Source organism: Staurois parvus, unplaced genomic scaffold (genome assembly GCF_062004578.1).
Source record: "Staurois parvus isolate SC_StPar_1 unplaced genomic scaffold, SC_StPar_1.0 ptg001740l, whole genome shotgun sequence".
Classification (NCBI taxonomy): domain Eukaryota; kingdom Metazoa; phylum Chordata; class Amphibia; order Anura; family Ranidae; genus Staurois; species Staurois parvus.
This window is the reverse complement of record NW_028319536.1, coordinates 34,512-60,625: the sequence shown is the minus strand read 5'-3', so window position 1 is coordinate 60,625 and position 26,114 is coordinate 34,512. Positions and strand designations below refer to the sequence as shown.

The 26,114-nt window shown below is 48.1% G+C and overlaps 1 protein-coding gene across 3 annotated transcripts in view; it reads left to right on the top strand.

The window, feature by feature from the left end:
- PLEKHG5 (pleckstrin homology and RhoGEF domain containing G5) overlaps positions 1–26,114 on the top strand; it is a 362,885-nt gene that overhangs the window by 302,266 nt on the left and 34,505 nt on the right. For all 3 annotated transcript variants that reach the window (XM_089663652.1, XM_089663653.1, XM_089663654.1), the window contains one exon: positions 22,236–22,418. In XM_089663652.1, coding sequence (XP_089519778.1) covers positions 22,236–22,418 — 183 coding nt within the window. The remainder of the gene's footprint in view (positions 1–22,235; positions 22,419–26,114) is intronic.

Here is a 26,114-nt window from a genome sequence, read left to right as displayed (position 1 = left end):
GTGGGCAAGGACACAGGGGCCCCATGATTTCCTTTTGCCCGGGGGCCCCATGAGTTGTCAGTCTGCCCCTGTACGTGATTCTGTATTTCTGGGTAGGAGGCGCCCTACCCGCGCCGCCATTGGTGGCCACAGCTGGTATATATACGTGATTCTGTATTTCTGGGTAGGGGGCGCCCCACCCGCGCCGCCATTGGCGGCCACAGCTGGTATGTATACGTGATTCTGTATTTCTGGGTAGGGGGCGCCCTATCAGCGCTGCCATTGGTGGCTACAGCTGGTATGTATACGTTATTCTGTATTTCTGGGTAGGGGGCGCCCCACCCGTGCTGTCATTGGTGGCTACAGCTGGTATATATACGTGATTCTGTATTTCTGGGTAGGGGGTGCCCTACCTGTGCTGTCATTGGTGGCTACAGCTGGTATGTATACGTGATTCTGTATTTCTGGGTAGGGAGCGCCCTACACGCGCCGCCATTGGTGGCTACAGCTGTCGATCACCGGATCCCGGCCCCAAGATTCCCCGCCGGCACCCGGCCGTCACCTAGGAACACTGATAGGGGAGAGGTCTGTATGTAAACAACATAGATCTCTCCCCTGTCAGCACCAGCATGTTGCTTTGTATTGCTTTGTATAGCAGAGCAATATAAAGCAGCGTGCTGACATTGTAAAGCACCCAGAGACAACACAGTAAAAAAGCGCACAGTTAACCCTTTGATGGCCCCAGATGTTAACCCCTTCCTGTGAAGGGGGGCTCTGATGTGATGGGGGTTCCTCTGATGTGAAGGGGGGCCCTAATGTGATCGGGGATCTCTGATGTGATGGGGGGTCCTCTGATGTGAAGGGGGGCCCTAATGTGATGGGGATCTCTTATGTGATAGTGGTCCTCTGATGTGAAGGGGGGCCCTAATGTGATGGGGAGCTCTGATGTGAAGGGGGGCTCTGATGTGATGGGGGGTCCTCTGATGTGAAGGGGGGCCCTAATGTGATGGGGATCTCTGATGTGATGGGGGGGGGTCCTGTGATGTGAAGGGGGGCCCTAATGTGATGGGGATCTCTGATTTGATGGGGGGGTCCTCTGATGTGAAGGGGGGCCCTAATGTGATGGGGATCTCTGATGTGATGGGGGGGTCCTCTGATGTGAAGGGGGGCCCTAATGTGATGGGGATCTCTGATGTGATGGGGGGGGGTCCTGTGATGTGAAGGGGGGCCCTAATGTGATGGGGATCTCTGATGTCATGGGGGGGTCCTCTGATGTGAAGGGGGACCCTAATGTGATGGGGAGCTCTGATGTGATGGGGGGTCCTCTGATGTGAAGGGGGGCCCTAATGTGATGGGGATCTCTGATGTGATGGGGTGTCCTCTGATGTGAAAGGGGGCCCTAATGTGATGGGGATCTCTGATGTGATGGGGGGTCCTCTGATGTGAAGGGGGCCCTAATGTGATGGGGATCTCTGATGTGATGGGGTGTCCTCTGATGTGAAAGGGGGCCCTAATCTGATGGGGATCTCTGATGTGATGGGGGGGTCCTCTGATGTGAAGGGGGGCCCTAATGTGATGGGAATCTCTGATGTGATGGGGGGCCCTAATGTGATGGGGAGCTCTGATGTGATGGGGGGTCCTCTGGTGTGAAGGGGGACCCTAATGGGATGGGGATCTGTGATGTGATGGGGGGGTCCTCCAGATTTCATTCCATGGACTTTCTCTAAACTTTCATTAGACTTTGAGGATCAGCATTTTGTTCTTCTATGAAGGATCCTCGTTTCTCATTTCCAGCAGAATGTACTCAGCGGTGTCTCATGTTCTATATTCTATGATAATGCCGATGTAAAGCTGATGAGGAAAAGGCAGAGATTGAATTTGGGATGCAAAAAAAAGAAAGCGTTGAAGAGTCCCCATTCATGGGGGAGCACAATACGTCATGATTGGAGGTGTGAAGGGTCATTCATCGGGATGACGGCTTCATTATCTTCATATACAGGAAACCTTCCATCTGATAACAGTAAAGGGATTAATTTCATCCCACAATGAGGAGGCCATTGTATGACATTGTCCTTCACTTCCTGCAAGGACACTCATTAATGTGGGTATTGTGGGTACTAATTGGGTCATCATCTTCATCAACAATCCACAAAATACTAATTGGGTCATCATCTTCATCAACAATCCACAAAATCCCCCAAAAAGGGTCCTTCATCAACAAGTAGATCTCTCCTCCTGGTCTGAGGAGGCACGTCGAACGTATGAGGAGTCTTCAAACATTTTCCACACTTTTATATATTTACGTTAAAAAAAAAAGTGTGGAAAATGTTTTTGAAGAGCCTTCATAAATGGTCCAGAATGGAGAACCTTCTGGATACATAAGAGGTTGGAATAGTTTCTGGTATCTTTAGTGATGGAGGTGGAATGTAAACAGATGGCTCACTCTTTATAGAAATGAAAGTTTCACTGCATAGGATAGCCTAAAAACCAGACTTGCGCCTTTTCTGACAACACAACGCACCTTCGTTGGCCAATTAGGCGTTGAACCATCGCAAGTAGCATGCAGTGCCTCGCGTGGTGGTAAGTCGTATTGAACCACGCTGTTCCGAAAGAAGCCTTGAAGCTGGAAATTTCTACATTTCCATGGCAGTGGCTCCTCTCTTCTCTCTGTTGGCTTTGCACCTGCAGGTTTGACCGAGCGAGGAACGCATTAGCGCGCATTTTTTGCACATTCCCACACGCCACATGTAAGGCAGCCTGTTCATTACAATGGGCCGCCCTACTTGTGAGAAATGCAGAAAAGAAGTCCTTGACTGTTTCCAAATTTGAGCCCCACCAAACCCCATGGAAGCAGTCAGTGGTATCGCCGCGCTTTGCTGACGTGCAGCGCGTTTTTCTGCATATTGGGAAAGTGTGTGAATTTATTTGCGTTCCTCAATGCAGAGATCTGAACCGAGTCTGATCCTCAGTCATGCCATGTCCCCAGTAATCATCTACACCGTATTTCCTAAGGACAATCATTCACAGACAGATCAATGTCCCCGGCCAGTCCCCGTATGACGTATCTGGGCACCTTATAGTACATCTAAAGCAATCTATAAACTCTCATATTAAATCATTTCCAGTCCTTCTAAACCTGAACCATGGGGGAGGACCTCTGATGTGATGGGGGAGGACCTCTGATGTGTTGGGGACCTCTGATGTGATGGGGGACCTCTGATGTGATGGGGACCTCTGATGTGATGGGGACCTCTGATGTGATGGGGATCTCTGATGTGATGGGGGGGAACCTCTGATGTGATGGGGGGGAACCTCTGATGTGATGGGGATCTCTGATGTGATGGGGGGGAACCTCTGATGTGATGGGGGGAACCTCTGATGTGATGGGGGGGAACCTCTAATGTGATGGGTGGACCTCTGATGTGATGGGGAACCTCTGATGTGATGGGGGGAACCTCTAATGTGATGGGTGGACCTGTGATGTGATGAGACCTCTGATGTGATGGGGGACCTCTGATGTGATGAGACCTCTGATGTGATGGGGAACCTCTGTGATGGGGAATCTCTGATGTGATGGGGGGACCTCTGATGTGATGGGGGGACCTCTGATGTAATGGGGACCTCTGATGTGATTGGGGACCTCTGATGTGATGGGAGACCTCTGATGTCATGAGGGGAGGACCTCTGATGTGACGAAGGAACCTCTAATGTGATGAGGGGAGGACCACTGATGTGATGGGGAACCTCTGATGTGATGGGGATTGCCCTTCACTTCCTGTTCCATAGACGAAACAGGAAGTGATAGGAAATCCTTGCATATGAAGGGAATTCCTCGGGGACCCCCCAGGTCACCAGAACTAGTGTCCCCATTGGCAGATTTCCCCTCTATTACTTTTCTGGGGACAACCCAAAACTTGAGATTTGATAATGATAAACTGTACAAATTGAGGGGGTGAATCTGCTTAATGGGGACACAGACAGCAATAAAAACTGACCGAGGTTCTAATCCCTCCACTCCATCCACAATTATAAAAAAGGTTTTGCCTTTAGTTACACTTTAAAGCGGAGTTCTGGTCCCTGCCACCCCCCTGGAAAGCACCACCCTAGGCAGATGCCTTGTTTGCCTTGTGGGGAACGCAGCCCTGGAATGTCACGCCATGTTCAATCTGCCGCAGTGTATGGCCCTGAGTGGCGGTTGGGATGGGGGATTGGTTAAAAAGCTGCCTGTTGTTACTGCCCCTTCGCTGCCCATGTGAGCTTTAGTAAACAGTTGTCCGCTTCAAAACCTAAAGTAAAAAAACACATTGGAGACGCACATCATCATGCCACGATAACGCATGCCAACGCCCAAAGGAAACGCACATTGACGCATGACAACGCCAAAAGGAATCGCACATTGACGCATGACAACGCCAACAGGAATCGCACATTGACTCATGACAACGCCAAAAGGAATCGCACATTGACGCATGACAACGCCCAAAGGAATCGCACATTGACGCATGACAACATCCAAAGGAAACACACATTGACGCATGACAACGCCCAAAGGAATCGCACATTGACTCATGACAATGCCCAAAGGAAACGCACATTGACGCATGACAACATCCAAAGGAAACACACATTGACGCATGACAACGCCCAAAGGAATCGCACATTGACTCATGACAATGCCCAAAGGAAACGCACATTGACGCATGACAACGGCCAAAGGAAACGCACATTGACGCATGACAACGCCAAAAGGAATCGCACATTGACGCATGACAACATCCAAAGGAAACGCACATTGACGCATGACAACGCCAAAAGGAATCGCACATTGACGCATGACAACGCCAACAGGAATCGCACATTGACTCATGACAACGCCAAAAGGAATCGCACATTGACGCATGACAACGCCCAAAGGAATCGCACATTAACGCATGACAACATCCAAAGGAAACACACATTGACGCATGACAACGCCCAAAGGAATCGCACATTGACTCATGACAATGCCCAAAGGAAACGCACATTGACGCATGACAACGGCCAAAGGAAACGCACATTGACGCATGAAAACGCCAAAAGGAATCGCACATTGACGCATGACAACATCCAAAGGAAACGCACATTGACGCATGACAACGCCAAAAGGAATCGCACATTGACGCATGACAACATCCAAAGGAAACGCACATTGACGCATGACAACATCCAAAGGAAACGCACATTGACGCATGACAACATCCAAAGGAATCGCACATTGACGCATGACAACATCCAAAGGAAACGCACATTGACGCATGACAACAGCCAAAGGAAACGCACATTGACGCATGACAACGCCAAAAGGAATCGCACATTGACGCATGACAACATCCAAAGGAAACGCACATTGACGCATGACAACGCCCAAAGGAAACGCACATTGACGCATGACAACATCCAAAGGAAACGCACATTGACGCATGACAACGCCCAAAGGAAACGCACATTGACGCATGACAACAGCCAAAGGAAACGCACATTGACGCATGACAACGCCAAAAGGAATCGCACATTGACGCATGACAACATCCAAAGGAAACGCACATTGACGCATGACAACGGCAAAAGGAATCGCACATTGATGCATGACAACGCCAAAAGGAATCGCACATTGATGCATGACAATGCCAAAAGGAATCGCACATTGACGCATGACAACGCCCAAAGGAAACGCACATTGACGCATGACAACGCCCAAAGGAAACGCACATTGACGCATGACAACGCCCAAAGGAAACGCACATTGACGCATGACAACGTAAAAAGGAAACTCACATTGACGCATGACAATGCCCAAAGGAAACAGACATTGGCGCATGACAACTCCCAACAGAAACGCACATTGACGCATGACAATGCCCAAAGAAAACGCACATTGGCGCATGACAACTCCCAACGGAAACGCACAATGACGCATGACAACGCCCAACAGAAATGCACATTGACGCATGACAACATCTAAAGGAAACGCACATTGACGCATGACAACGCCCAACGGAAATGCACATTGACGCATGACAACATCCAAAGGAAACGCACATTGACGCATGACAACGCCCAAAGGAAATGCACATTGACGCATGACAATGCCAAAATCGCACATTGACGCATGACAACGCCCAAAGGAAATGCACATTGACGCATGACAATGCCAAAATCGCACATTGACGCATGACAACGCCCAAAGGAAACGCACATTGACGCATGACAACGTAAAAAGGAAACTCACATTGACGCATGACAACGCCCAACAGAAACGCACATTGACGCATGACAACGCCAAAAGGAATCGCACATTGACGCATGACAACGCCCAATGGAAACGCACATTGACGCATGACAACGCCGAAAGGAAACGCATATAGACGCATGACAACGGCCAAAGGAAACGCACATTGACGCACGACCAGGTGAGCCGCGGTATCTCAGCCCCAGGAGGGAGGTGTGAAGGAGGCTCATTATGTAAAGTGACTGACAGCTCTTTGATGTCTCCCCACCCTTGACCAGTGTATGAAATCCCCGCCCCCCTGAATGGTGATAGGTGGACAGGACGACTGGCCCCTCCCACCACCTATAACACCTCCCCCCCAGACTACACCTCCCAACAAGCGTGTCCTCCAGCAGTGTCATGGCACAACTGCCCTCTCTGACTCCCAGGCCAGTCTAAGGATTTGGGATTTATTTGGTATTTTGGATTTGGACCCGACGAGCCGTTTTTTCGGCTGAGATGAAGGAAAAGTCTGTGGAGGCGGGAGAAGCGATGGGTCGACTTTCGGGATGGAGGAGTTGGGATCACCTTTCCGTGATAGACGAAGTCCTGATGACAACGGAGGACCTAAAGGTAAATATTGGCCTGGAGGTGTGAGCCGAGAATTCCACTCCCGGGACCATACACTGTGCAATCGGCTTTAGATCTGCCATCAACAGGGGCGGACTGGCAACTCATGGGGCCCCCGGGCAATAGGGGATCATGGGGCCCCCGGGCAATAGGGGATACAAGTGCTATCGATTGTCCTAGTATTTCATAGAGTTGGAAAGTCTAATGCAGGCCATACACGGGTCGAATCCCGAACGAATTTTCTTTCGAAGATCGGAGATTTTGTGCGTATTGCAATCTGGTGGCGCCACCATCGATTTTGAAATTCGATCGACCCAGCCTTTCATTTCACTTCCTGTTGCTACAGAAAAGAATTTTCGCGGCCAAGAATTTTCTTTACTTTCCGGGTCGCAGCTCATTTCTTTTTCGATTACATTTCTCCCATCATTGATTCGAAATTCGTTCGTTTTTCAAAAAATTTCCAACGTGCTTGATCACTCAAATGTCGATGGTCACGTGAAAATTGGCCATTTCTAATAGTGCGAAATTGTACAATCAGATTACATAGTGAATGGCCAGAGTAGTGGTTGATCACTAAATGGAACAAATGGCTCTCTATGGGGTAAGCTACACAAGTGACCTGTAGTCAGTCACAACCCAGCCGGAGCCCCGTGGGATCCTGTGAGGTCAGTCGCTTGTACATTCCACTTGTGTATGTTACTCCATAGGGAGCCATTTGTTCTAATCCCGATTCACAGCTTGCAACTTTACTAGTCTAAGTGAAATATCCTTTATAGCTGCAGTTTTAGGATTTTTAGTGAGTTGGCTGGCAGATTTTTGGGTTGTTGGCTGGTGGATTTTCGGTGTGTTGGCTGGCAGATTTTTGGGTGGTTGGCTAGCAGATGTTTGGTGTGTTGGCTGGCAGATTTTTGGGTTGTTGGCTGGCAGATGTTCGGTGTGTTGTCTGGCAGATTTTCTGTGAGTTGGCTGGCAGATTTTTGGGTTGTTGGCTGGCAGATTTTTGGGTTGTTGTCTGGCAGATTTTCGGTGTGTGTTGGCTGGCAGATTTTCGGTGTGTTGGCTGGCAGATTTTCGGTGAGTTGGCTGGCAGATTTTTGGGTTGTTGGCTGGCAGATTTTCGGTGTGTGTTGGATGGCGGATTTTCGGTGTGTTGGCTGGCGGATTTTTGGGTTGTTGGCTAGCAGATGTTTGGTGTGTTGGCTGGCAGATTTTTGGGTTGTTGGCTAGCAGATGTTTGGTGTGTTGGCTGGCAGATTTTCGGTGAGTTGGCTGGCAGATTTTCGGTGAGTTGGCTGGCAGATTTTTGGGTTGTTGGCTGGCGGATGTTCGGCGTGTTGGCTGGCGGATGTTCGGCGTGTTGGCTGGCGGATGTTCGGCGTGTTGGCTGGCAGATGTTCGGCGTGTTGGCTGGCGGATGTTCGGCGTGTTGGCTGGAGGATGTTCCTGTGAGTTGGCTGGCAAATTTTCGGCGAGTTGGCTGGCGGATTTTTGGTGAGTTGCAGACCTGAGCAACCATGCCAGAGAAAATACTAACGCTGATTATACACAACAGCTTCTCAAATTAAAACTTGTACAAAAATTTCCAGGTCATTCTTCAATTTTCAAAAATTTGGTTTGCTTTTACCTTCTGATTATGGAATGAAAAGAACTTTACCCAACAAAACCCTCATTCACTGCTAGACATTCATTCCAGAAAACATGTCCCATCCTCCTCCATCTGGAGGGCGATCTGAGACTTCTATCTCTGTGTGATGAAAATTATTGATTGTGTCATTTATTTCATTGTATCGATTTGGCGATGAGCTTTGCGGGATGTTTGTGACTTTGTAGTTTTTTTGTTTGGGTGTAAATGTTGTGGAGGGAAATGTTTCAGTTTGTTGCGTATTATTGTTATTTATTTATTTATGGTACTTATATAGCGCTGTCAATTTACACACATATATATATTGTACATTCCCATCGGTCCCTAACCCTCAAGGGGCGTACAATCTAAGGTCCCTAACCCTCAAGGGGCGTACAATCTAAGATCCCTAACCCTCAAGGGGCGTACAATCTAAGGTCCCTAACCCTCAAGGGGCGTACAATCTAAGGTCCCTAACCCTCAAGGGGCGTACAATCTAAGGTCCCTAACCCTCAAGGGGCGTACAATCTAAGGTCCCTAACTCACATTCATACATACACATACTAGGGACAATTTAGACAGGATCCAACCTGTTTAGAATCGTATGTTGTGTTTTGTATATTATTATTGTTGTTGTTTATTCATAGAACTGTATGTTGTGTTTCTTGTGATATCTCTGAATTGAATAGAATAGACTAGAATAGGACTTTTCTATATTGAATTAGAAGGATCTCTGTAGGATTTGTGGTACTCGACATGTCTTATGTATTCACAGTGCAGAGAACAATGACTGACCATAAACACCGGTTGAGTAGATGAGTGTCATCCAATCACATTGTTTACACATTTGTTTAGTTTGTGGACATGCCCGGTCAGATCACCCAACTGTGTGTGTGTGTGAGGGACGATTACATGTCTATGTTGCAGTAATCCCTGGTGTATATAGTTTGTGTGCTGCCGTAGGCAACACTAAAACACTGACACCAATGATGGGGCACTATTCCTCCCACTGACACCAATGATGGGGCACTATTCCCCCCACTGACACCAATGATGGGGCACTATTCCCCCCACTGACACCAATGATGGGGCACTATTCCTCCCACTGATATCAATGATGGGGCACTATTCCTCCCACTGACACCAATGATGGGGCACTATTCCCCCCACTGACACCAATGATGGGGCACTATTCCTCCCACTGACACCAATGATGGGGCACTATTCCCCCCACTGACACCAATGATGGGGCACTATTCCTCCCACTGATATCAATGATGGGGCACTATTCCTCCCACTGACACCAATGATGGGGCACTATTCCCCCCACTGACACCAATGATGGGGCACTATTCCTTCCACTGACACCAATGATAGGGCACTATTCCTCCCACTGACACCAATGATGGGGCACTATTCCTCCCACTGACACCAATGATGGGACACTATTCCTCCCACTGACACCAGTGATGGGGCACTATTCCTCCCACTGATACCAATGATGGGGCACTATTCCTCCCACTGACTCCAATGATGGGGCACTATTCCTCCTACTGACACCAATGATGGGGCACTATTCCTCCCACTGATACCAATGATGGGGCACTATTCCTCCCACTGACACCAATGATAGGGCACTATTCCTCCTACTGACTCCAATGATGGGGCACTATTCCTCCTACTGACACCAATGATGGGGCACTATTCCTCCCACTGATACCAGTGATGGGGCACTATTCCTCCCACTGATACCAATGATGGGGCACTATTCCTCCCACTGATACCAATGATGGGGCACTATTCCTCCCACTGACTCCAATGATGGGGCACTATTCCTCCCACTGACACCAATGATGGGGCACTATTCCTCCTACTGACACCAATGATGGGGCACTATTCCTCCCGCTGAAACCAATGATGGGGCACTATTCCTCCCACTGACACCAATGATGGGGCACTATTCTTCCCACTGACACCAACAATGAGGCACTATTCCTCCCACTGACACTAATGATGGACCACTACTCTTCCCACAAATACCACTGATAGGGCACTATTCCCACTGACACCAACAGTAAGGCACTATTCCTCCCACTGACACCAATGATGGGGTACTATTCCTCCTACTGACACCAATGATGGGGCACTATTCCGCTCACTGACACCTATGATGGGGCACTATTCCTCTCACTGACACCTATGATGGGGCACTATTCCTCCCACTGACACCAATGATGGGGCACTATTCCTCCCACTGACACCAATGATGGGACACTATTCCTCCCACTGATACCAATGATGGGGCACTATTCCTCCCACTGACACCAATGATGGGGCACTATTCCTCCCACTGACACCAATGATGGGGTACTATTCCTCCCACTGACACCAATGATGGGGCACCAATGCCAATGGCGGCTCAGTATGAAGTTGCGTCTGCGGATTTCCTGGATATTGGCGATAGTGTCCGCCATGATTAGTGTTCCAATAAACAATACCACCAATCAGCAGGCTCAATGGAAGCGCCTTGGACGTGGATTTGCATACGGCTCCTTGTTTGTGTGTTCGATCAGTTTATTTGTACCAGTAGATGGGTGGAAGGTGCTGCAAATCGTCCAGCTTGGGTTAGATTGTGTTTGTTTTAGCAAACTGAGGCTGAAAGGCGAGTGCCGGTGGGTGTTTGATGGCTGCCAGTCATCCCAGAAGTGTGAAGCTCCTTGGAATGTTGGGAGTTGTTGTGGAATCTGGTCACCTGCTCTTTGTGGGTTCAGTACAGCCGGCTGGTCCGTTGGCTGCAATGGCCTTTCTCAAGCTTTTTTCTCCAAAGGAACCCTTGCAATTATTTTCAGGGAACCCTTGCCAAGATTAGTCTATTGGTGGTCATAGGAAAAATGCCCCATACATTGGTGGTAGTCATAGGGAAAATGCCCCATACATTGGTGGTGGTCATAGGGAAAATGCCCCATACATTGGTGGTGGTCATAGGGAAAATGCCCCATACATTGGTGGTAGTCATAGGGAAAATGCCCCATACATTGGTGGTAGTCTTAGGGAAAATTCCACCATACATTGGTGGAGGTCATTGGGAAAATGCCCCATACATTGGTGGTGGTCATAGAGAAAATGCCCCATACATTGGTGGTAGTCATAGGGAAAATGCCCCATACATTAGTGGTAGTCATAGGGAAAATGCCCCATACATTGGTGGTGGTCATTGGGAAAATGCCCCATACATTGTTGGAGGTGATTGGGAAAATGCTCCATACATTGGTGGAGGTGATTGGGAAAATGCCCCATACATTGGTGGTAGTCATAGGGAAAATGCCCCATACATTGGTGGTGGTCATTGGGAAAATGCTCCATAAATTGGTGGTGGTCATTGGGACAGTGCCCCATACATTGGTGGTGGTCATTGGGAAAATGCCCCTTACATTGGTGGTGGTCATTGGGAAAATGCTTCATACATTGGTGGAGGACATTGGGAAAATGCTTCATACATTGGTGGTGGTCATTGCGAAAATGCTCCATGCATTGGTGGTGGTCATAGGGAAAATGCCCCATACATTGGTGGTAGTCATAGGGAAAATGCCCCATACATTGGTGGTAGTCGTAGGGAAAATGCCCCATACATTGGTGGTGGTCATTGGGAAAATGCCCCATACATTGGTGGTGGTCATTGGGAAAATGCCCCATACATTGTTGGAGGTCATTGGGAAAATGCCCCATACATTGGTGGAGGTGATTGGGAAAATGCTCCATGCATTGGTGGTAGTCATAGGGAAAATGCCCCATACATTGGTGGTGGTCATTGGGAAAATGCTCCATACATTGGTGGTGGTCATTGGGAAAATGCCCCTTACATTGGTGGAGGTCATTGGGAAAATGCTTCATACATTGGTGGTGGTCATTGGGAAAATGCCCCTTACATTGGTGGAGGTCATTGGGAAAATGCTTCATACATTGGTGGTGGTCATTGGGAAAATGCCCCTTACATTGGTGGAGGTCATTGGGAAAATGCTTCATACATCTTGTATAATAATAATGATAATAATACTAATAGTATAATAAATTCTGTACAATAATATTAATAATAATAGAAATCTTGTATAATAATAATAAATTCTGTATAATAATAATAATATAAATCCTGTATAATAATAATAATTTAAACTAGAAAAGCTACAATTTCTGGGGAAATTGTGTGAAGTGTTCTTGCCTCCACCTTTATATTGTGAGAATCACAAGACCCAGACCTACATTTTGATGCATAGTATGTCTCTGAAATATTAAAAATGAAGGCACAGTCGCAGTTTAGAAATTGCACTTCAAATTTGAGGTGGCTAGAGTGGAGTTTCAATGAATGTCAATGGGCGGCGTGAGTTGCAAACAAATGGTCATATTGTGAAAACTATCAGGACTACGGCTTAGCCGTGGACATTTTTAGTGGCAGCAGGGATAGCTGAACGTTTTGATATAAGATTTGTGTAGGTGGGCTTGAAAATGAGGGAGTGATGGCAGTTTAGAAATCATGCCCTGATTTTTCAGCTCACACTCTAGTTTTGAACATTCCGCCATTCATTCCTATGGGACCAATTTCACCACAAAAAAACAGCGATATTTCATGAACCATTCGGCGAAACATTCTACAAAGTAATAGCGCACCAATCGGGAACAATCCGCACGTTTCCGTATATTACTGTCTATGGAGTGTGAGAACTGTGGGAGGAGTTAGGGTGGTAAATTTGGCTATAATAATCAGAATATATATGTGAGATAATGGGAAGTGGTCGCCATGTGAGAACACTTAATAATATAAATTCTGTATAATAATAATAATAATAATATAAATTCTGTATTATAATAATAATAATAATAACCTAAATCCTGTATAATAATAATATAAATTCTGTATAATAATAATAATAATAATAATATAAATCCTGTATAATAATAATAATATAAATCCTGTATAATAATATAAATCCTGTATAATAATAATAATATAAATTCTGTATAATAATAATATAAATTTTGTAAATAATAATATAAATCCTGTATAATAATAATAATAATAATATAAATCCTGTATAATAATAATAATATAAATTCTGTATAATAATAATATAAATCCTGTATAATAATAACATAAATCCTGTATAATAATAATAATATAAATCCTGTATAATATAAATCCTGTATAATAATAATAATATAAATCCTGTATAATAATAATAATAATATAAATTCTGTATAATAATAATATAAATCCTGTATAATAATATAAATCCTGTATAATAATAATAATAATAATAATAATATAAATTCTGTATAATAATAACCTAAATCCTGTATAATAATAATATAAATTCTGTATAATAATAATATAAATCCTGTATAATAATATAAATCCTGTATAATAATAATAATATAAATTCTGTATAATAATAATAATATAAATTTTGTATAATAATATAAATCCTGTATAATAATAATAATAATAATAATAATATAAATCCTGTATAATAATATAAATCCTGTATAATAATAATAATAATATAAATTCTGTATAATAATAATAATATAAATCCTGTATAATAATAACATAAATCCTGTATAATAATAATAATAATATAAATCCTGTATTATAATAATATAAATTCTGTATAATAATAATATAAATCCTGTATAATAATAATAATATAAATTCTGTATAATAATATAAATTCTGTATAATAATAATAATATAAATCCTGTATAATAATATAAATCCTGTATAATAATAATAATATAAATTCTGTATAATAATAATAATATCAGTAGGGTGTCTGTATTGCCTACGCTGGGATCTGGTTTCTATAAGTAACAGACCCCCCCCCCCCCCCCCCGATCAGCGGTGTCGCTCGGAGCCCAGGAAGGGGTTAAACATAACGCCCGTCGCGCTCATTAGCCGCCAGTGAAAGGTTTCTTCCTATGAATACATCTCAGAGCAGCAGCTGCAGCGATCGGCTTCCCCACCCCATCCATGCAAATCCTCCTCCCCGCCGCCGGCTCTTCTTAAAGAGACAAATCAGAGAGAGCGAAATAAAGGAGAAGACAGGAATGCGATCGCCATGACATCACTGATACCCGCGTCAGCTATGCGATCTGCTTTATTGACTATTGACTTTCTGCGGAGTGTTGACTCAGGACTTCGGTGTGTGCGAATCCGCCGCTCAGCCTGGGCGTGAAGGATGTGATATCGATCGTCCGGGAGAATCCTCCGGGGGCTGCATGCTGCTGCTGGCCGTTCATGACACGTAATGCCATTCCTGGGACGGCGGAGGTGAGTGCGTTCCCTACGCTCCCTGGTCTCCCCTATGTGTGCCACCCGGAGCCCACAGACCAGCCATCGGGGCCCTCTGATTTATTTCAGCTACTTGTATTGCGTCGTCAGATTACATATATATTGTACATTCACATCAGTCCCCGACCCTCAAGGGGTGTACAATCTAGGGTCCCTAACTCACACATACTAGGACCAATTCAGACAGGAGCCAATTCACCTACCAGCATGTCTTTGGAGTGTAGGAGGAAACCCACACAGGCACAGGAAGAGCATGCAAACTCCAGGCAGGTGGTGCTGTGGTCGGGATTCAAACCAATGACCCTAGTCCCTGACCCTCAAGGGGCATACAATCTAGGGTCCCTAACTTACACATACTAGGGCCAATTCAGACAGGAGCCAATTCACCTTTCAGGATGTCTTTGGAGTATGGGAGGAAACCCACGCAGGCACAAGGAGAACATGCAAACTCCAGGCAGGTGGTGCTGTGGTTGGGACATTTAATTTATTTATTTCATACATACACATACTAGGGCCAATTTAGACAGGAATCTATTCCCCTACCAGCATGTCTTTGCAGTGTGGGAGGAAACCGGAGTACCCAGAGGAAACCCACACAGGCACAGGGAGAACATGCAAACTCCAGGCAGGTGGTGCCATGGTTGGGATTTGAACCAACGACCCGAGTACTGCCAGGCGGAAGTGCTAACCATTTAGCCACTTTGCTCTTATCACTCTTATAATATCCAGACTCCATCAACAGCAGATTATCACCCTGCTGCATGGACTGTCACTTCTTTGATGGCAGGGGGGAGTCTCAGTCCTCCTGCTGCATGGACTGTCACTTCTTTGATGGCAGGGGGGGAGTCTCAGTCCTCCTGCTGCATGGACCGTCACTTCTTTGATGGCAGGGGGGGAGTCTCAGTCCTCCTGCTGCATGGACTGTCACTTCTTTGATGGCAGGGGGGGAGTTTCTGTCCTCCTGCTTCATGGACCGTCACTTCTTTGATGGCGGGGGGGAGTCTCAGTCCTCCTGCTGCATGGACTGTCACTTCTTTGATGGCGGGGGAGAGTCTCAGTCCTCCTGCTGCATGGACTGTCACTTCTTTGATGGCGGGGGGGAGTCTCAGTCCTCCTGCTGCATGAACTGTCACTTCTTTGATGGCGGGGGGGAGTCTCAGTCCTCCTGCTGCATGGACTGTCACTTCTTTGATGGCAGGGGGGAGTCTCAGTCCTCCTGCTGCATGGACTGTCACTTCTTTGATGGCAGGGGGGAGTCTCAGTCCTCCTGCTGCATGGACTGTCACTTCTTTGATGGCAGGGGGGGAGTTTCTGTCCTCCTGCTGTATGGACTGTCACTTCTTTGATGGCAGGGGGGAGTCTCAGTCCTCCTGCTGCATGGACTGTCACTTCTTTGATGGCAGGGGGGAGTCTCAGTCCTCCTGCTGCATGGACTGTCACTTCTTTGATGGCAGGGGGGGAGTTTCTGTCCTCCTGCTGCATGGACTGTCACTTCTTTGATGGCAGGGGGGGAGTTTCTGTCCTCCTGCTGCATGGACTGTCACTTCTTTGATGGCAGGGGGGGAGTCTCAGTCCTCCTGCTGCATGGACTGTCACTTCTTTGATGGCAGGGGGGGAGTCTCAGTCCTCCTGCTGCATGGACTGTCACTTCTTTGATGGCAGGGGGGAGTCTCAGTCCTCCTGCTGCATGGACTGTCACTTCTTTGATGGCAGGGGGGGGAGTCTCAGTCCTCCTGCTGCATGGACTGTCACTTCTTTGATGGCAGGGGGGGAGTTTCTGTCCTCCTGCTGCATGGACTGTCACTTCTTTGATGGCAGGGGGCAGTCTCAGTCCTCCTGCTGCATGAACTGTCACTTCTTTGATGGCAGGGGGGAGTCTCAGTCCTCCTGCTGCATGAACTGTCACTTCTTTGATGGGGGGGGGGAGTCTCAGTCCTCCTGCTGCATGGACTGTCACTTCTTTGATGGCAGGGGGGAGTCTCAGTCCTCCTGCTGCATAGGTCTGATAAAGGCTACAGGTCATGACATCTGGGCGGAACTGGGAACTCAACCCCAGAGATCTCACTTCCTGATAGGTATGAGAATCTGGCCAGAGCGGGATCATTCGGTTTTGGGCGGAATTGCACTTTAAGATGGAAATGGCCACGATATCTCCCGGCTTCACCCCTTTCCCATCCCCCCCCCAACCCCCCCAGTGACCACCAATCCATCGATGAAGGCTACCATTGGCATCCTTGCTATGCAGTCAGGCTGATATCCCTGATCAACAAGAGTTTATGGCTGCACTGCATGGACTCTCATTTCTTTAATGGCCGCAGGAGTCTCATTCCTCTTGCTGCATATGTATAATGAGGTCTACTGGTCATGGCGCATGGGCGGAGCTGGAAAATCAAGCACAGATATAGATATATAATTTTATTCATACTCTTATTATTATTTATTATATTTTGATTCATATATATTTCTATATAGTTTTATTCATAATAATTATTATTATTATCATTATTATTATTAATATTAACAATAATAGTAATAATAATAATATGAATAATTTATTATATTTTGATTCATATTTATATATATTATTTTATTCCTACTTTTATTATTATTATTTATTATTGATTATTATTATTTATTATTGACCATCCTGAACTCAGCGGCCAGACTCATCCACCTCACCACCCGCTCCACCTCTGCCACCCCCCTCTGCCTCTCCCTCCACTGGCTCCCGATTGCCCAACGCATCAAATTTAAACTCCTAACCCTGACCTACAAAGCCGTTCACAACACTGCCCCTGACTACCTCACCAACTTGATCCCCAAGTACCGCCCTACCCGTACCCTTCGCTCCTCACAGGACCTCCTTCTATCCTGCTCCCTGGTCTCCTCCTCCCATGCACGACTGCAGGACTTCTCCAGGTCCTCCCCCATCCTCTGGAACTCACTGCCCCAATCCATCAGACTGTCGCCTTCCCTCCTCACATTCATGCGCTCCCTCAAAACCCATCTTTTCAGGGAAGCCTACCCCACCCTCACCTAACGGCCATTCTCCCTCTTTCCTCCCACCCCTCATTCCCCTCAGCCACTTCCTACTGTACCTTTACCCCCTCCCACCTAGATTGTAAGCTCGAAAGAGTAGGGCCCTCTTACCCCTCGTACGTTGTTTGTTGTTGTTGTACTGTGCCATGTATTGTCCCCCCCTCTATTGTACAGCGCTGAGCAAACCCTTTGGCGCTATATAAACTCCATGTAATAATAATAATAATAATAATTGATCTTCGTGACACGCGAATCATCAGTCTGTATCAGAGGAAATTTCCATCGAATTTTTGAGTACATTGTATCTGCAGGTAATTAAATAAAGGATACAATGTGACGATTCGGGGCCAATGCGGTTTTGTGTGGTATATCGAATGTTTTATAAAGCTTTAAAAGAAACTCTTGGCAATGACCAGTATTAAGGGTGATACTCAAATCCCTCTGGAAGGGCACCCAACAAGCCTAGCCGGCGCACCACGGCGCATGCGCATTTAAGCCCGCCACGGTGCTCAGACGTGAGCCATCGTTGCGTTGTGTTGAACTACGTGAGTACATTGTTGCAGATGCTTCTGTATTATAATATATTTGTTTGTTGCCTCGGTGAAATGACGTTAACCTGCATGAGATATTCAAGGGTGACATTTACATCCACACATGCAAATCCTCCCCGTCAGCCTTGTTCCTCCCATGTCAGCCTTGTTCCTCCCATGTCAGCCTTGTTCCTCCCATGTCAGCCTTGGTCCTCCCATGTCAGCCTTGGTCCTCCAATGTCAGCCTTGGTCCTCCCATGTCAGCCTTGGTCCTCCCATGTCAGCCTTGGTCCTCCCATGTCAGCCTTGGTCCTCCAATGTCAGCCTTGGTCCTCCAATGTCAGCCTTGGTCCTCCAATGTCAGCCTTGGTCCTCCAGTGTCAGCCTTGGTCCTCCCGTGTCAGCCTTGTTCCTCCCGTGTCAGCCTTGTTCCTCCCGTGTCAGCCTTGTTCCTCCCGTGTCAGCCTTGTTCCTCCCATGTCAGCCTTGTTCCTCCCATGTCAGCCTTGTTCCTCCCATGTCAGCCTTGGTCCTCCCATGTCAGCCTTGTTCCTCCCATGTCAGCCTTGTTCCTCCCATGTCAGCCTTGTTCCTCCCATGTCAGCCTTGTTCCTCCCATGTCAGCCTTGTTCCTCCTATGTCAGTCTTGGTCCTCCCATGTCAGTCTTGGCCCTCCCATGTCAGTCTTGGTCCTCCCATGTCAGCCTTGGTCCTCCCATGTCAGCCTTGGTCCTCCCATGTCAGCCTTGTTCCTCCCATGTCAGCTTTGTTCCTCCCATGTCAGCTTTGTTCCTCCCATGTCAGCCTTGTTCCTCCCATGTCAGCCTTGGTCCTCCCATGTCAGCCTTGTTCCTCCCATGTCAGCCTTGTTCCTCCCATGTCAGCCTTGTTCCTCCCATGTCAGCCTTGTTCCTCCCATGTCAGCCTTGGTCGTCCCATGTCAACCTTGGTCCTCCCATGTCAGCCTTGGTCCTCCCATGTCAGCCTTGTTCGTTCCATGTCAGCCTTGGTCGTCCCATGTCAGCCTTGTTCGTCCCATGTCAGCCTTGTTCGTCCCATGTCAGCCTTGGTCCTCCCATGTCAGCCTTGGTCCTCCCATGTCAGTAAGCAGTAAAATCCTCTTCTGCTCACCAAGGTCTCGCTCTGCTATTTGGGACACACTTCTAAAGGACGGCTCTACGTTTCGCACAATGGCGCAGGCCGGTCATTGTCCAAATTACACAAATCTGGAGATTCCAGGAAGGACCCGGAGTGTCTGGAATAGAAGGAGCCGGGATTAGGCCTGTCAGTGGAGTGGTTGGGAGTCGTGTCTTTTGTCAGCAGAAGGTCTATCCCGTCTCAGCCGGCGTCTGAAAACACAGATTTGGTTGTGGTGAGGAACTCAAAATCCTTCCACACCATTCATATCAATGACGGCCCGCCTTCTGTTTAATTTGGATCTGATTTTTGAAAAAAAAATGTTTATTTTTATTAAAATGGTCCTTTAACCAAACAAATTCAGCCATGGGAAGGAAATTCTGTTTTTTGTTACAAATGCTAAATAAAATTGAGGCGCTGGACTCCAACTTGGCTTTCTTTTATATAGTACTTGTTCACTTGACCTCAGTCCCACAATGTGGGAGACGCCCAACTTGAGAAATTTGAACGCGTAAGATGGGGAACCAAATGGTCAGCTCAAAAGTCCATAAAACTTTATTCATAAAAATAGCCTTGACACCAATGAACCTCGCCTCCCCGCAAATCCTCAGCAACCTTGCCTGGTGCTGGAGGTATTGGGCCACCTTGGCCCACACTGGTGCTCAAAGCTCCCTGATCTATGAAAATGCCAGATCAGTATAAAGACCTGGACCCCCCCCCAACTTTAACACTAACCCCCAGCACTAATGACCATTGCAGATCTTCACCAACCTTGCCTGGTGCTGGAAGTATTGGGCCCTTTTGGCCCAGATTGGTGCTGAAGGCTCCCTGATCTAAGAAAATGCTGGATCGGCACAGAGTAGTGTATCCTTGAACGTAACGCTAACCCCCAACATTAATGGATCCCCCAACAGATCCTCACCAACCTTGTCTGGTTCTGGAAGTATTTGGCTCTCTTGGCCCCCACTAATGACCCCCCCAACCCCGCAGACCCTAACCTCCCACCCCATAGATCCTCACTAACCTTGCCTAGCCCTGGAAATATTGGGTTACCTTGGCCAAGATTGGTGCTGAAAGCTTCCCGATGTACGGAAATGCTGGATCAGCACAAAGTCCTGTATCCTTGAACTTAACACTAACCCCCAACACTAATGAACCCCCATCAAATCTCACAAACCTTGCACTGGAAGTATTGGACTTTCTTGGCCCAGATTTTTGCTGAAAGCTCCCTGATCTATGAAAATGCCGGATTGGCACAAAATACTCTACAGCTGACCTTAACACTAACCCTGTACACTAATGACTCCCCCCCCCCCCTCCCCTTGCAGATCCTCACCAACCTTGTCTGGTGTTGGAGGTATTGAACCTTCTTGGCCTAGATTGGTGCTGAAAGCTCTCTGACCCATGAAAATGCTGGATCAGAATAAAGTACTGGACCCCCTGACTTTAACACTAACTCCCAACACTAATGACCCTTGCAGAGCTTCACCAACCTTTCCTGGTGCTGGAAGTATTGGGCCCTCTTGGCCCAGATTGGTGCTGAAGGCTCCCTGATCTAAGAAAATGCTGGATCAGAGTAGAGCATCCTTGACCCTAATGCTACCCTCCAACACTAATGAACCCCCTGATAAATCCTCCCCAACCTTGCCTGGTGCTGGAAGTATTGGGCCCTCTTGGCCCCTAACACTAATGACCCCCCCCCCACAAACCTTAACCTCCCACACCACAGATCCTCACCAACCTTGCCTAGCCCTGGAAGTATTGGGCTACCTTGGCCCAGATCGGTGTCAATGACCCTTGCAGATCTTCACCAACCTTGTCTGGTAGTGGAAGCACTAGGCCCTCTTGGCCCCCAACACTAATGACCCCCCCCCCACACACACACACAGACCCTAACCTCCTACCCACAGATCCTTACTAACCTTGCCTAGCCCTGGAAGCATTGAGTTACTTTGACCCAGATTGGTGCCAATGACCCTTGCAGATCTTCACCAATTTTGTCTGGTAGTGGAAGCACTAGACCCTCTTGGCCCCCAACACTAATGACCCCCCCCCCCACACACACACAGACCCTAACCTCCCACCCCACAGATCCTCACTAACCTTTCCTAGCCCTGGAAGTGAGTTACCTTGGCCCAGATTGGTGCTAATGACCATTGCAGGTCTTCACCAACCTTGTCTGGTAGTGGAAGTATTAGGCCCTCTTGGCCCCCAACACTAATGACCCCCTCCCCCCCCGCAGACCCTAACCTCCCACCCCACAGATCCTTACTAACCTTTCCTAGCCCTGGAAGTGAGTTACCTTGGCCCAGATTGGTGCTAATGACCCTTGCAGGTCTTCACCAACCTTGTCTGGTAGTGGAAGCACTGTGCCCTCTTGGCCCCTAACACTAATGAACCCCCCTGAAGATCCTACCACTCAGATCCTCACTAATCTCCAATTGGTCCTGAAAGCTCCCTGATCTATGAAAATGCCAGATCTGCACAAACTACTGTACCCCCTGACCTTAACACTAATCCTCAACACTGATGACCCCCTGCAGATCCTAACCAACCTTGCCTGGTGCTGGAAGCATTGGGCTGTCTTGGCCCAGATTGGTTTTGAAAGCTGATATATGATAATGCCGCGTTTGGCACAACGTTCTGTATGAAGGCAACAAGTCGTGCTCATGGATGGTAACCTGGTGTGTCTGCTGTCTTTGTTTTTAGGCTCCCGGCAGAAGAAGGAAGAACATGACCGAGTTCCTCGGGGATGCGACTATCCCCATGCAGGATTCTCTCCAGAACCTCAGCGGCTCTCTGCCCAACAACGGCAACGACACGTGGAAGAACCGGGCTGCCAGCCGCTTCAGCGGCTTCTTTGGAACTGGCACCACCGGGCCATTTGGGAAGGTAGGCCGAAATTTAATGAAACTTTGTATCAGTAACTGTCAAATATTCACACACTCAACCTGGGATGTTTCTTAACTGACAATGTCTTAGAACAAGGAAAGAGAGGTCATAAATTGTAAAAGCACGGAACGATGCACGTGTAGCCTACCCTCTTAGGAGTTGCTGAGTTTTGGGTCCCCCTATAGTGCTGCACAGCCAGGCAACACGCATTTTCTTCAGACCTTGCACACTGGAGACAGTAAACAGCCCCTGAGCTTGTTTTTTTGGGCTTTATTAAGGGGTATTAATCTTGGATGGGGTTGAGGGGTGTATGTGATGCCCAAGGGAACGTGAACTGAGGACAAACGCCAAAGCAACTATGTGCAAGTCTTTAAACATCAACGTCTCTTTGTTGGGAGAGCTCTCCAGCCCTCCTGGTGTACCATCTCAGACCCCAGATGAAATCTGCTCTTCACCCAGGTGCCTGAGAGAATCCCTGGGCAAGGGGACCCAGAATCTGCCACTTTTGAATCCTCAGTCCCAGATGGGGGCTAGTCAAGTTTCCCACCAGAATTGGGTTGACCACCTGACTGCTCTCGACCCTTATCTGGCCCGGGGAATGTGGGATTACTCACTCTGTCCTCTCCTGCAAGCCTATGGGTTGGTAGTTGCCTTCAGACCTTACGCCGGGCTGGTTCCTTCCCTGCTTCCCAGGCTGTCCTCTCTCAGGGGACAGTTGAGGCTGAGAGATCCTCCCTTCCATCTCCTGTCTGTAGGTAGGCCCATCTCTTGGGTCCCCTCCCAGGCTCCACACTGCAGCCTTCTCACCTCATCTTCCACCCGAACTCTCCTGGTACTGAGCAGGCTCAATCATTCTTAAGGGCTGTCCTGACCCCATGTCAAGCCTCCTGCCTGGGGATTGTCCAGGATCCCTCAAGAATGCAGACTAGCTCCTCCTCACGCCTGCCCACTGAGTTCTAGATACTTCTCCAAGTCTCTAGATCAGAGTGAGATATTAGAAAGCTGATCTGCAGACAGGGGCGTCCCTAGGGTTGGTGTCACCCGGTGCGGTAACACCTGGTGACACCCCCTTCGACGTTTATCACAGAATGGATCGGATCTACGCTTTGAGCATACTGGATCGGACTCCGATCCATTATGCTCAATCCGCAGATCCGATCCATCGTGCGGGGATTGTCGGCTTTCTTTACAACTTACCTTTTCGTGGAGCGGGTCCGGTGTCACCCCGTATAGGTTGCATGCCGACGATCCCCGCAGGATGGTTCGGATCTGCGGATTGAGTCCGATCCATTATGCTCCCCAATCCGGAGATCCCATCCATCCTGCGGGGATCGGCGGCTTGCTTTACAACTTACCTTTTCGTGGAGGGGGTCCGGTGTCACCCGGTGCGGGCCGCACCCCCCGCACCTGCCTCGGGACACCACTGTCTGCAGAGCCTCTCAGCCCTGACCCAAATTTGATCCTATGAATATCACCCAGGCTGCTGAACCTTCTGACTGAGAAAATAATGAGCTAGCTCCCTCTAGCTAACTAGGAGGGTGCTACACCTGCATGGGTGTAAATGTACTCTCAGTATTTCTAAAAAAAATGTGTTCACTTAGCAGTTCACTTAGTAAAAGTGCATGTACATTCCTTCTGTGCCAATGGGTCAAAAAATGGATGCTATTAGGCCATTTCCTCTGCAGGTCGACTGTTTTTCATTGATTTAAAATGGAAAATGCCACATGTATCCACTAGATGGCACTAATTATCATAGACAATAGTGCCATCTAGTGGGCAAATGTGGCATTTTTATTTTAAATAAATGAAAGACATTCAACCAGCATAGGAAATCGTCTAGTACCAGCACAGAATGACTGTGCATGCTCTTTCACTGGGTGGATTGCTATGTATTTTTCTAAATACTTCCCTATGGCATTTGCACATTCCCATTTGTACCCCATGGGGCTTTTTCCTGACCTGGCTGGAAAAAGATTGGTGTTTGTTTACATACAGGGACGGACTGACAACTCATGGGGCCCCCGGGCAATAGGAGATCATGGGGCCCCTGTGTCCTTGCCCAAACTCAAAAAAGCCTATGAAAAAGGTACCAGGGGCACCTCATGGGATCCCCTACTGACTTCGGGCCCTCAGGCAGTGCCCCAGTTTCCAAATGGTCAGTCCACCCCCGGTTACATAGTTAGTCTGGCTGAAAAAAAGACAAAAGTGTATACACTGTATATCAGCACCAGAAGCATCTGTGGTCCCTGTAAACATCTGCCTGACCCTGTAATCGTCCCGTTGTCACAAGGCCCCAGTGTTTGGCCCCGGTGCGGGGGCGAACTGACCATTCAGGCACTCGGGCACTGCCTGAGGGACCAGGGTCGGTTGGGGGCTCCATGAATACCTTTCAAAGGCTTTCTTGGGTGTGGTTTGAGTGTGGGCAAGGACACAGGGGCCCCATGATCCCCTATTGCCCGGGGGCCCCATAAGTTGTCAGTCCGCCCCTGCCCTGGTGTTTAGCCCCCGGTACATGGGGCTCTGGTGTTTAGCTGCAGGCAGAGGGCCCAGGCTGCTGGTAGATTGGCAGACTCTATTAATGACCGGCAACTCCTGCGATGGGGCAATGTACCTATCGGTGGCCGTACACCAGGCAGCAGACTGCTTACATTCCAGGTTCCTAGGTGCATAATGCCCTAAGCCTTCCTACCACTAGGTGCACCATCCAGCCCCGTCCCATTGGCCACTCAAAGAGTCTACTGGTAGCCTGTTCCCTCCACCCCCAGCTTAACGCCAGAGCCCCATGCACTGGGACTAAATACTAAGTCGGGGGTTGTACATAGACCCAGGAGCCGAGGTGGTCTTCCAGAGGATAGAAATCACATGGTCGAACTACCGTCTGATGAGTTTCGAGGGACACGCCCCCTTCATCAAAATACAGTTTTGCTCTGATAAAGGTGGCACGTCCCTCGAAACACGTCAGCTGAACGTTTGACCATGTGAGTTCTGTCCTCTGGAAGACCACCTCGGCTCGGGGTCTATGTACGGCGCTGGTTTTACCATTGGCTCCTGTGACTATACACTTATTGGTTTGTTTCAGTGGCGGAACTACTAGGAGTGCAAAGGTTGCACTGCCACCAGGGGCGGATTGACCATTGGAGCACTGGGGCACTGCCCGAGGGCCCGGGGTCAGTAGGGGGCCCCATGTAATGCCCCTGGTACCTTTGTTTTTTTTTTTTTATAGGCTATTTCGGGTGTGCTTTGAGTGTGGACGAGGACACAGGGGCCCCATGACCCCCTATTGCCCGGGGGCCCCATGAGTTGTCAGCTCACCTCTGACTGCCACTATACTGCCCTAACCTGCCACTGTGCTGCTCTAATCTGACACTGTACCACCCTAATCTGATGCTTTACCGCCCTAATCTGATACTTTACCACCCTAATCTGATACTTTACTGCCCTAATCTGATACTTTACCACCCTAGCCTGACACTATACTGATCTCAGTTATCGGTTGTGTGGGGAGGAGGAGATCTGCTGCCTGTGCCCAGGCTGTTTGCAGTGCAGGGATGGGAGTAGGTACTGTGCCCTGTCCTCTGCAGTGCCCCCTGTCCTCTGCCCTTCCAGCAGTGCCCCCTGTCCTCTGCCCTGCCAACAGTGCCCCCTGTCCTCTGCCCTGCCAGCAGTGACCCCTGTCCTCTGCCCTGCCAACAGTGC